The 13,468-nt window shown below is 46.7% G+C and overlaps 1 protein-coding gene across 1 annotated transcript in view; it reads left to right on the top strand.

Moving 5' to 3' along the window:
• Positions 1–13,468, top strand: part of LOC134958228 (protein shisa-4-like) — a 47,313-nt gene that overhangs the window by 3,745 nt on the left and 30,100 nt on the right. Inside the window, exon 2 of the mRNA XM_063940679.1 lies at positions 11,234–11,396. Within this exon, the coding sequence (XP_063796749.1) occupies positions 11,234–11,396 (163 nt within the window). The remainder of the gene's footprint in view (positions 1–11,233; positions 11,397–13,468) is intronic.

Below are 13,468 nucleotides of genomic sequence, written 5' to 3'. Positions count from 1 at the left end.
GGTTGTTACAAGGGTGCAGGGCACTAGTGAGGGAGCGCCCTGGGCAGCAATGTGTATGTATAACTTTTTGGGGGTGGTAGTGCATCTATACAGTGTTTTAACACTGTATAGGGACCCCCGTTGGCATGTAAAAACTTTATGTTTTTGCGGGCTGGAGCGCGCCGGGGGCGGGACTTAGCCCTCACTTCAGATACAGCGCCATTTTCTTGCTTGTCCCCGCCAAAGCATGAGGGGGAACAATGTTTAGTGCTGTTTAGAGAAAGATAGCACTGTTTTAGACAAAGGGGCTAGTATGCTGTGTGTTATAAATATATATATATATTTATATCTGTGTGTTCCCTGTCGGATACCCACTATAGTTAGTCGACATAGGTCGACAGGTGTGAGTGCTCTGTCATTTATGCGGATCACAGTCGACATCGCCGGCTACTGTTGGCTGTAAATGCAGTGTCAGCATGTCGGTAGTTGTATACTTGTCAAAAATAAACACTGTTTGGGTGACACAGTAGTATGTGGGCGGCACCGAATGTTATTACTGGGTGTTATTTAACATGCAGTAACTACCTATACCTGTATATGTGTTATATGTATAGGTAGGGTACGGGTCCGTGGGCCTGTAGCTCGTGCGCAGACATGGTAGTACATGTAATGGGGTGGTGTTGAACTTATTATGTACCTTCCTTCAGTCCCCTCGGAGTTATTTTACATGATTACTACTCCCTGCTGTCGACGAATGCTAGGTTTTCTGTCGACCATAATGTTTCCTGGTAGATCCACAACTGGGGCTTCAGTACATGATCATACACAGTCAGAACACATTACTGTCATTAGGGAACCGTTGGTTCCGGATAATCCGCTTATATGTATATATATATATTTTTTGGATATGTGTGTAGTTGAGTATTACATTATGTATATTCATATTACGTGTTTAAATGGACGCTGAAATAATAGTATTCCTTCTCGTGTGCTGGTCGCTCTGTTGGAAAAGCTCTAGGTCGGCCGTGACGAGTTGGTGTCAGAAAGAAGCCTGAATGTCTATTCTTTTCCCACTGCGGATAGAATACTGCGAAAGTCAATTCCTAGTCGACTCAGGGCCCTGCCACAAAGGATCGGACACAGGAAGCTAAGTGATATTTTATTCTTTACTTTGGACTTAATGTACATTGCCTGCACATGGGGGGAATGTGGTATTCGGAAAGGCATCCGATAGATTTACCCTATAGAAAGAGGGGATGTATCTTATGTTGATACTTTTCTATAACATGGAGACAGGTTGCAGTGCGTCTGCAGTAGAAATGCTGAGGCTGAATCCGAGAGATACTGGAGTGTTTCCCTGGGACGGTGTACCGCTGTAGGGGAGGCCTCGGCTCGGTCAATCTTGGGAGATACCACGGGTAAGTCTGTCTACGGGAGTTGGATTCCCTCACAATGGTTGGTGACGCGTTCGGTTGTGGGATGCTGTCATTTTAACCCGTTTGATACTTTTCTTTTTTCCCTTTCGGTGCAGATTGTGGAAGGTGACAAGGTAAGAGTTCTGCAGCCTTGGTAGGTTCGCAGAAGCGGATGTTGTTGTCTACCACCTCCACCGCATGTCGATGGGTCTATCTGACTGGAGCTCACTCCGGTGGGAATTTGTCTATTACTCTTCAGTCAGTCCGAGACTGGACTTGGACCTGGGAGTTACTCATAGATGACATGCTGGGGTTTACAGATGATTCCCCTCACTGATTTTTTGAATAGATCTTGGCGATTTCCCCCTCTGGAAGGGGAGGTAGTACGCCACGCCATACCAGAGTTGCGTCAGGTTCAGGACATTGTCCTGCTATCCCAAAAAAAAACATTTTTTTAGGATATAAAGTTTCTACTTATAAAGGTGCTTCAGCACGTAAAGGTAGGAAGGGGGTTAAATGTGTTTTCCCCACATTCAGCTTACCTGGGTTGATATCCAGGTTGTCTTTGCCATTTCACCGGAGTGATGGCAGTATGCTGGGTTTCTTTCAATAGTAAGACCCATTATTATTATGTACTGAGACACTCTCCTGATTAAGGCGAGGTCAAGAAACGAGTGGTGCAACTCGTTGTTTCTCTCTGAATGTTCTTCAACACAGGGTATGGCTGTTGTTCCCAATGACGCAGATGTCGGAGGTGGGTATCAGAGGAAAGAGGTCTCAGGACTCAGTCAGATCAGTTTTGCAGTGACAATCCATCAATATGTTCCGTTGATGAAGGAGTTGGTGCGGCCTAAGAGGCTTTTCGGTGAGCAGGTCAACTGCCAGGTTGGTTTTCATGGGGCCAGTTGGAAATGTGGTCCGGGTCTCACCTACACATGCGGATTATAATCCTAATAGCCAGGATATCGTTCCTGTGGTATCTGCTCAGTTCTCACCCCCTAGAGGGACGAGGGTTAGGAATCCAAGATGTGATCCTGGTGTCCATGCATGCAGATTTCAGAGACTGGGGAGCAGTCCTTGCAAGAGAAATATTTCCAGAGAAAAAGGTCAAGCTGGGAACCTTGTCTGCAATAAGCTTTCTTGACTTAAGAGCAATTTTCAATGAACATATGCTTCGTGATCTGCCCGTGTTAACTCTGTCGGAGGACCTGACAGCAGTAGTTGTAAGTAAGCTGCTAGGGCAAGGAGCAAAGCGGCAATGGCAGAAGCCGAAAAAGGTTTTCCGATGGGTGAGAAGACTGGTAAACGCTACATTAGCAGCCTTCGTTCCGGATGTGAGCAATGGAGAAATAGATTACTCTGCAGACGCAATCTCCATCCGGATGAAATACAGTCGTCTTCGAGAAGTTTTCACTGAAGTGACAAGTCTTTGAGAAGTGTTTCAAGTTGACATGTTGGCGTCTCAATGAGAGATCTCAGGGAGATTGTTCCGGGTCAGGGGACACTCAAGCTACAGCAGTGGACGTCTGGACACCTTGGGTGTTTTCAGTCGGTGTATGTGTCCCCTCCGTTTTCACTCTTTGGATAAACGTAAGAAGAACAAAGGTTCAGGCGACCCTCATTGTTCCGGTCTAACCAAGGAGGGCTTGGTATCCAGTCCTTCAAGATTTGCTCATAGAAGATCCATGGCCTCTTCCTCTACGTGAGGAACTGTTACAACAAGATCTGGGCATGTATCAAGACTTGCCGCGGCTGCGTTTGACGGCGTGGCGGTTGAACATCATATCATAGCCAAAAAAGGCTATTCCCAGTGAAGTCATTTCCACACTTCTTCAGGCTAGAAAAGAAGTAACAGCAAAGCATTCCCACCGTGTTTGAAGACCATATGTGTCTTGGTGTGAATCCAAGAAGGTTACTACGGAAAATTGTCAGTGGGGTCATTCTTATCCTTCTTTGCAAGCAAGTGTGGGTGCAGGTCTAAAGTTAGGCTCTGTTTCAGTTCGGTTTTGGCCTTCTAAATTTTCTTTCAAGAAAGAATAGGCACACTTTCGGGAAGTTCGAACCTTCGTGAGGGGAGTACTGCACATCCAAACTCCATTTGTGTCCCCGTTGGCACCGTGGGACCTTGACGTGGTGTTGCGTTTTCTTGTGTCAAACTGTTTGGAACCCTTGTGAAAGGTTGTGTTAAAATTTCGCTTTTGGAAGGTGATCAGGATATTGGCTTTGGCGTCCGCAAGGCGGGTGTCCGAAGTAGCGGCTTTGTCTCACAAGAGCCCTCTTTGATCTTCCAGGTGGATAGAGAGGAATTGAGAACTCGGATAATAGTTCTGACACGTGTTTTCTGGGTTTCGCAGAAATCAGCCTGTTTTGCTGCCGTTGGTTACTTAGGCGTTAGCTGAGTCAAAGTCTCTCGATGTAGTCAGGGCTTTGAATATTTAGGTCTCCAACTTGGCTTAGATTAGGGAAACAGAGGCTCTGTTTGGCTGGTTTGTTTCCAGCATGTTTGGGGCGCCTGCGTCTAGGCAGTCTGTTACACGCTGGATCTGTGATACGTTTAGGCGTGCTAGTTCTACGGCTTGTTTGTCGTTACCGAAGTCGGTGGAGACCCATTCTACTAGGAAGATGGGTTCTTTTTGGGCGGTTACCCGAGGAGTCTCGGCGGTTCAACTTTGCCGAGCGGCTGCTTGTTCGGGTTCAAACACTTTTGATATGCTCTACAAGTTTGATACCCTGGCTGATGCGGACCTTTTGTTTGCTCAATCGGTGCTGCAGAGTCGTCCGCACTCTCCCGCCCGGTCTGGAGCTTTGGTATAAACCCCATGTTCCTTACGGAGTCCCCAGCATCCTCTAGAAATGAAAGAGAAAATAGGATTTTGGTACTTACCAGTAAATCCTTTTCTCCTAGTCCGTAGAGGATGCTGGGCGCCCATCCCAGTGCGGACTGTTTTTCTTTCAGTGTTCTCTTGTCGGTTCACTAAGTTTATACACGGGTTGTGTATTTCTGGTTTCAGCTTGTTGCTGTTGTTTTTTCATACTGTTTACTGTTACTCCGGTTGTACGGTATGGTTGTGATGTGGGCTGGTATGTTTGTAGCCCTTAGTTTACACACATCCTTTCCTCGAAATGTCCGTCTCTCCTGGGCACAGTTCCTATAACTGAGGTCTGGAGGAGGGGCATAGGGGGAGGAGCCAGGTCACACCCAGTCTTAAGTCTTTTCAGTGTGCCCAAGCTTCTGCGGATCCCGTCTATACCCCATGGTCCTTTTGGAGTCCCCAGCATCCTCTACGGACTAGGAGAAAAGGATTTACCGGTAAGTACCAAAATCCTATTTTCTCTTACGTCCTAGAGGATGCTGGGGACTCCGTAAGGACCATGGGGTATAGACGGGCTCCGCAGGAGATATGGGCACTCTAAAGAACTTTTAGTATGGGTGTGCACTGGCTCCTCCCTCTATGCCCCTCCTCCAGACCTCAGTTAGATTCTGTGCCCAGAGGAGAATGGGTGCTCTACAGGGGAGCTCTACTGAGTTTCTCTGATAAAAGAATTTTGTTAGGTTTTTTATTTTCAGGGAGCACTGCTGGCAAGAGGCTCCCTGCATCGTGGGACTGAGGGGAGAGAAGCAGACCTACTTAAATGATAGGCTCTGCTTCTTAGGCTACTGGACACCATTAGCTCCAGAGGGATCAGAATCCAGGTCTCCCCCTGCCGTTCGTCTCAGAGCCGCGCCGCCGTCCTCCTCGCAGAGCCGGAAGATAGAAGCCAGGTGAGTATAAGAAGAAAGAAGACTTCTAAGGCGGCAGAAGACTTCAGATCTTCACTGAGGTAAGGGCACAGCGTTACCGCTGCGCGCCATTGCTCCCACACGTTACACACACGGCAGGCACTGATGGGTGCAGGGCGCAGGGGGGGGGCGCCCTGGGCAGCAATATATACTTCTATTTTTGGCATGTTAGACACATATGGGCTGCGGAGTCAGTAAATATGTATATCCCCCGCCATTAATTGTAAATTTGAGCGGGACCAAAGCACGCCACTAGAGGGGGCGGAGCTTGGTCGCACAGCACTAACCAGCGCCATTTTCTCCACAGTGTGCTGAAGAGAAGCTGTCTCCCCGGACTCTCACCTGCAGAACGGTGATACAGGGCTGAAAAAAGGGGGGGGGGGGCACATTTTGGCGCAGTGAGTGTATTACATGATTGACATAATATAAAAGCGCTATATCTGGGAATTGTTTTAAGTGTCAGTTGGCGCTGGGTGTGTGCTGGCATACTCTCTCTCTGTCTCTCCAAAGGGCCTTGTTGGGGACCTGTCCCCTTATAGATGGATCCGTGTGTGTGTGTGTGTGTCGGTACGCGTGTGTCGACATGTCTGAAGCGGAAGGCTCATCCAAGGAGGAGGTGGAGCAGATGATTGTGGTGTCTCCGTCGGCAACGCCGACTCATGATTGGTATATGTGGAATATTTTAAATGCTAATGTGACCTTATTACATAAGAGAATGGACAAAGCTGAGTCCAAGGAAACGGCAGGGAGTCAATCCGCGGATTTGGCTGGGTCACAGGGCCCGTCAGGGTCTCAAAAGCGTCCCTTATCACAAATAGTAGACACTGATACCGACACGGATTCTGACTCCAGTGTCGACTATGATGAGGCAAGATTGCACCCTAAGGTGACCAAAAGTATTCATTATATGATTATGGCAATAAAAGATGTTTTGCATATTACAGATGACCCCTCTGTTCCTGACACGAGGGTACACATGTTTAAAGGGAAGAAACCTGAGGTAACGTTTCCTCCATCTCATGAAGTGAACAAATTATTTGAAAAAGCTTGGGAAACTCCAGACAAAAAACTGCAGATTCCCAAGAGAATCCTTATGGCGTATCCTTTCCCTGCAAAGGACAGGGTACGTTGGGAATCCTCACCCAGGGTGGACAAGGCATTAACGCATCTGTCCAAGAAGGTGGCGCTACCGTCTCCAGACACCGCGGCCCTTAAGGATCCTGCGGATCGTAGACAGGAGACTACCTTAAAGTCTATTTATGCACATACAGGGGCTTTACTCAGGCCGGCAATAGCATCGGCATGGGTCTGTAGCGCTGTTGCAGCATGGACAGATATCTTGTTGGCTGACATGGATACCATGGACAAGGATGCCATTGTCCTGACTTTAGGCCACATTAAGGACGCAGTCTTGTATATGAGAGATGCTCAAAAAGACGTGGGGCTGCTTGGTTCCAGAGCCAACGCCATGGCAGTTTCGGCAAGGCGAGCTCTGTGGACCCGCCAATGGTCGGGTGATAAACAGAGTACAGGCGATACTCGTGGTTCCAGATTGGCTTCGAAGGGCCTGGTATTCGGATCTTCAGGAAATGCTCACGGAAGATCCGTGGCCTCTTCCTCTCAGGGAAGACCTGTTACAGCAGGGGCATTGCTTGTTCCAAGACTTACCGCGGTTGTGTTTGACGGCATGGCGGTTGAACACCGAATCCTAGCAGAGAGGTATTCCGGAGGAAGTTATCCCTACTCTGATAAAGGCTAGGAAGGAGGTAACGGCAAAGCATTATCACCGTATCTGGAGGAAGTATGTATCTTGGTGTGAAACCAAGAATGCTCCTACGGAAGATTTCCATCTGGGCCGTTTTCTCCACTTCCTTCAGACGGGAGTGGATATGGGCCTTAAATTAGGGCCGAAATCTGTACCTTAATGGAGCCTATCTATATTTTTTCAAAAAGAATTGGCTTCTCTCCCAGAAGTCCAAACTTTTGTGAAGGGAGTGCTGCACATCCAGCCTCCTTTTGTGGCGCCATGGGACCTTAACGTGGTGTTACAGTTCCTTAAGTCACACAGGTTTGAACCTCTTCAAACGGTGGAATTAAAATTTCTCACCTGGAAGGTGGTTATGTTATTAGCCTTGGCATCTGCACGGCGGGTGTCTGAGTTGGCGGCCTTGTCTCACAAGAGCCCCTACTTGATTTTTCATGTGGATAGAGCAGAGTTGAGAACTCGTCCTCAATTTCTGCCTAAGGTGGTCTCTTCTTTTCATTTGAACCAACCTATTGTGGTGCCTGTGGCTACGGGTGACTTGGAGGACTCCCAAGTCCCTGGATGTGGTCAGGGCTTTAAAAATTTACGTAGCCAGGACAGCTAGGGTTAGGAAAACAGAGGCTCTGTTTGTCCTGTATGCAGCCAACAAGATTGGCGCGCCTGCTTTTAAACTATTGCTCGCTGGATCTGTAACACGATTCAGCAGGCTCATTCTACGGCTGGATTGCCGGTACCTAATTCGGTAAAGGCCCATTCCACTAGGAAGGTGGGCTCTTCTTGGGCGGCTGCCCGAGGCGTCTCGGCATTGCAGTTGTGCCGAGCTGCTACTTGGTCGGGTTCAAACACTTTTGCTAAATTCTACAAGTTTGATACCCTGGCTGATGAGGACCTTGCGTTTGCTCAATCGGTGCTGCAGAGTCATCCACACTCTCCCGCCCGGTTTGGAGCTTTGGTATAAACCCCATGGTCCTTATGGAGTCCCCAGTATCCTCTAGGACGTAAGAGAAAATAAGATTTTAAACCTACCGGTAAATCTTTTTCTCCTAGTCCGTAGAGGATGCTGGGCGCCCGTCCCAGTGCGGACTAAATCTGCAAGACTTGTATATAGTTGTTGCTTACATAAGGGTTATGTTACAGTTGGAATCGGTCTTTGACTGATACTGTTTTTTCCGTTCATACTGTTAACTGGTTGCGTATATTCTAAGTTATATGGTATGATTGGTGTGGGCTGGTATGAATCTTGCCCTTAGATTTACAAAATCCTTTTCTCGTATTGTCCATCTCCTCTGGGCACAGTTTCTCTAACTGAGGTCTGGAGGAGGGGCATAGAGGGAGGAGCCAGTGCACACCCATACTAAAAGTTCTTTAGAGTGCCCATATCTCCTGCGGAGCCAGTCTATACCCTATGGTCCTTACGGAGTCCCCAGCATCCTCTACGGACTAGGAGAAAAAGATTTACCGGTAGGTTTAAAATCTTATTTTCTCTTAGTCCGTAGAGGATGCTGGGCGCCCGTCCCAGTGCGTACTGTGTCTCCAGTTATTGGTTATGGTTACACTCTGGTGGTGGTTCTGTCTGTCAGGCTGTTGCTGACGACATCATGCCATAGCATGCAGTGTTTTGTTATTGGTTGTTGACAATCAGGTTGTGTTACATATTCTCTCAGCATGTGGCTGTGTATTTTTTCATGCCATTGGCTGGTATTCTATTGAAGGCCAGGTTTGGCGGTATGTTCGTGGTGTGAGCTGGTATGACGCTCACCGTGTTTAAGCAATAAATTCTTTCCTCGAAATGTCCGTCTCTCCTGGGAACAGTTGCTATAACTGAGGTCTGGGGGAGGGGCATAGAGGGAGGAGCCAGTTCACACCCAGTCAAAGTCTTTGTAGTGTGCCCAAGCTCCTGCGGATCCCATCTATACCCCATGGTCCTTATGGAGTCTCCAGCATCCTCTACAGACTAGGAGAAAAGGATTTACCGGTAGGTACTAAAATCCTATTTTTCTGGACACTCTTCCATAAAGCCCAGCTCTGTGGAGTATATGGCTTATTGTGGTCACATGCGCAGATACATCAGTCTCTGCTGTGGAACTCTGCAGCTCCTTCAGGGTTACCTTTTGGTCTCTGCGCTGCCTCTCTGATTAATGCCCTTCTTGCCCGGTGTGTGAGTTTTGGTGGCCGGCCCTCTCTTGTCAGGTTTGTTGTGGTACCATGTTCTTTTCATTTGAAGATGATGGATTTGATGGTGCTCCGGGGGATCATCAAAGATTTGGATATTTTTTTTTTTTTTTTTATAACCCAACCCTGACTTGTACTTCTCAACAACTTTGTCCCTGACTTGTTTGGAGAGCTCGTTGGTCTTCGTGGTGTGATGCCTCTTGTTTAGTGGTGTTGCAGCCTCTGGGGCCTTTCAGAAAAGGTGTCTTTTATACTGACAGATCATTTGACACTTAGATTGCACACAGGTGGACTTCATTTCACTAATTATGTGCCTTCTGAAGGTGATTGGTTGCACAAGAACTTTTGAGGGGCTTCATAGCAAAGGGGGTGAATACATATGCACATGCCAATTTTAAAATTTTTATTTTTAATTTTTTTTTTTTTTTAATACATTTTTTTTTTCTCCTTTCACTTCACCAACTTAGCATCTTTTGTGCAGCTCCATCACATAAAATTCAGACTAAAAAAAATTTTAATTACAGGTTGTAATGTAACAAAATAGGTAAAAAGCCAAGGGGGGTAAATACTTTAGCAAGGCACTGTACTTTTCAGGTCCAGACTAAGCGGGTCATTCCGACCTGATCGCACACTGCCGTTTTTTGCAGCGCAGTGATTGGGTCACTACTGTGTATGCACCGGCGTGTCGTACTGGTATCAAGAGGATCGTTGCTGAGCGATGGATTGAACGAAGAATCCATTTGCACATCCGATCGCAAAAAGATTAACAGGAAGAAGGCGGATATGGGTGTCAACTGACCGTTTTCAGGGAGTGTTTGGAAAAACGCAGGCATGTCCAAGCGTTTGCAGGGCGGGTGTCTGACGTCAATTCCGGGACCGGACAGGCTGAAGTGATCACAGCGGCTGAGTAAGTTCAGACCTACTCAGAAACTGCACAAACTGTATTTGTACTGCTCGGCTGCACAGGTGTTCGCACACTTGCAAAGCTAAAATACATTCCCCAGTGGGCGGCGACTATGAGTTTGCACGGCTGCAAAAAGTAGCGAACGGTCAACTCGGAATGACCCCCTAAGGCTTGTGGCTACCCCTCCTATGAAATAGCCTCTTCCCTAGCCCCCACCCCCTATGTGGTCACAGTGCTCCCACTGTATGATGCACATTGAAGCCCCCCTTTCCCCCAGTGGCCCCCTGAGTATTCCCTTCACGTGGCATTCTCCTGGCTCTGTGTTCTTCTACACGCACTGTACACACAGTGCAGAGCGGCTCCCAAGTCCCCTCATCTGGGTCATGGATGTGATGTGTCACATGACACTGAAGTGGTTACTATGGAGGCACTTTGCGCTGTTTGCGCGCGGAACGTAGAGCCGCCGCATTGAAGGGTCAAACTGAAATTGTATTTGGTGGTCCCGGGCGATTGTCCCTGTTTCCACCGTGCAACACCACCCCCCTTAATTTGGCTTTGGCTATTTCTGTAAATGTATGCGGAAATGGGCACTTTCACACAAATAAAGCTTTATAAAGGAATTCAGTTTTTCCATATATTATTACCAGTTATTTATATTACACAACAAATTCCGCAGCTCTTTACAGTGAATATTTGGACATTCACATCAGTCCCTGCCCCAATGGATCTTGCCATTTATAGGAAACTGGAGTACTCAGAGGAATCCCACACAAGCGTGGGGAGAATATACAAACTCCACACAGTTAGGACCATGGTCAGAGTCGAACCCATGACCTCAGTGACGTGAGGCAGTAATGCTAACTATATATTATATAGAACATACATTACCATATACTTCCCCAACTGAACAATACACATTGATAAAAAAAAAGGAACAAATACATAACACCGTTTATATAAACAAAGTGGAACACTATATCAAGTCAAATACAGTGGACATCAGGTAATGGCTCTGCTGATCGGCCTGAGAATTGTATAGTGTGTACCCAGCTTAAACCTAAGGAGTTTTGCACAGCATGTAATGTTCATTTGTTTATAAATCTGACAAAACAGATTTTATTAATTAATCATGGAGGCCAGTGTATAGTATGTGGGTTGGAATATTTATCCCATTGGCTGATTTTATATTTTTGTTTTTTTCTCTCATTTTGTTTCAGTGCTAGCTGATGACTGTGCACCTTATATTGGCGCTGATTTAAAAGTCCATAAACCTCAGACCTGTGTTCTATCCTTCTGCTCTGGGACTTGTACAGAGCGCTATTGTAGTTTCCTGCCTCCATTGGCGCTGGATCAGACTCAGTTCTTGTGTATTGTAACTCAGTAAGTATCCAGCACCATGCCAGTTAAGCCTTATGCTCAGTGAGTATGACTTTACGCTTCCTTTTCGAACATTCCACAATAAAAGAAAAAAATACACACACGTTTTACAGGGTCGTATTTGGTTATTTTTAATTTTGTTTTAACAAATCTGTAAATTGTAAATCAGCACAGCAATGAGAGAGACTGAGCAAAGAAAGTTTACCCCTGCCCCTAGGATAAATAAAAATAACATTGATCTGATTGCATGGGGGAGATTATTCTGCTGCATAAACCTTAAATTGGATTCAGTTGAGGGAATCTGGGATAGGATCAGAGTGCCTCAGTGTTGCTGCAGTCCGATCATCAGTCTCCCTCATCTCAACACCCCGGTAGGCCATGATGGGTATCTGACATGAGACAGTTTTTTGGCAGGGGACCCCAGAAACATTAATCTTGTCCTGATTATTAGGAAAATACACAATGCTGGAGAGTAGCACTCGGGAAGGTGTATAATAATGTAACCTTTAGTTTAAACTCGTTAGATTAAATTACAGTGAACAGTCGGACAAATTGTGCTTGTTTAGATGTGATATATTTAGTGTATATGTAAACAACGGTAACCTCATCTCATGCGACAATACCAAGAGAGTGATCATGCCAAGTCAGGCTTTCATTGTCACGGTCGTATTGTCATGCAACATGACAAGACGCCCACCTGTGGGTGCCGAATCAAACCCTTCCCTTACCCACTGGGCTCACAGTGCTTTATACATCTGCTGCAGCAATGCCCCCTGCCCATCTCTCCCTAACCACAATAAAAGGGGTTCTCATACTCACTACATCTATGCCACCCCCACAAATCTCTTCTTTTCCAGGCAACAGTGATGGGTGATCCTCATATGAGTGGTAATGCAGCACCAAGCTACTATTGATGTAATAATACCCCTTTCAGACCACCAATTTGTAACCCAGGTTATTGCACATTAGCGCGCATAACTTGGGTTGCTGTTCGGTCTGAAAGGGCCCAGGGGAAATATTTTCAATCCTGGTCGCTGTGTGGTGTGAATGGGTTGCCGGGTCAATGCAACATGTTTCCCATTCACACTGAATGGACGGGCGGCGCTTGGAGATCAACTTAACTCCAAGCGCTGCCCCCCCCACACGTGTCACTGCTGATGTCACCAACCTGGCAATATGCCGGGCTGGAGAAGCCAGTGGAAAGGCGCCTGAGGCGGTTGCACCCGGGAAGCACCTTGTATGGCTCCCAGGTGCGACCTGCTATTGCAGTGTGAAAGGGGTTTAAAAGGGCTAAGGTGTGTGAGATCATTTCTAAATGTCACTACGTGGGTGGAGTATGTAGAGAACGGCATGTGTTCCACGTGTGATTGATGTACATGTGGTTGGAGTACATGCTTATCTGTATAAATGTCCTCCTATTAAGGGGTGTTCAGACACTTTCCTTTATATCTTTCTGCATTAGTAGGAGTGATTGGGCAATGCTGCACCAAACAAAGCTAGAACTGTGTAACTCAGTGGTTCTCAAACTGTCTGCCTAGGCGGCTCAGGGCACTTGCAGGGGAGCCCTAGGTTGGTGGTCCAACTCAGTGGTTCTCAAACTGTCTGCCTAGGCGGCTCAGGGCACTTGCAGGGGAGCCCTAGGTTGGTGGTCCAACTCAGTGGTTCTCAAACTGTCTGCCTAGGCGGCTCAGGGCACCTGCAGGGGAGCCCTAGGTTGGTGGTCCAGGACCAATTCAAATAATTTACGGTCAGTATAATAGACAAAACTACTGCTTGTGGCGTCTAATCATAAAATATGTGAACAAACAAAAGTGAAACCTGTCCCTCACCACATAACAGAACTTATGGATGACCTAGAAACACAATTTCCTTAATCTATATATTTTTCTGAATTTCTCAGTAAGAAACTTTTTTAGCCTAGGTGTTCCATAAAAAAAAATTCTGAAACTCGAGGGTGATGTAACTCAAAAAAAGTTTGCGAACCACTTATATAACCTATGATATCTTAGTAAACGCCAACCCTAATGACAATTATGCAATCGGTTACACAATGAATCATTATCCTGGCTGCATAT

This window comes from Pseudophryne corroboree, chromosome 9 (assembly GCF_028390025.1).
Source record: "Pseudophryne corroboree isolate aPseCor3 chromosome 9, aPseCor3.hap2, whole genome shotgun sequence".
NCBI classification, from domain to species: domain Eukaryota; kingdom Metazoa; phylum Chordata; class Amphibia; order Anura; family Myobatrachidae; genus Pseudophryne; species Pseudophryne corroboree.
The sequence above is the reverse complement of the archived record's forward strand: the minus strand, read 5'-3'. Positions and strand labels throughout refer to the sequence as shown.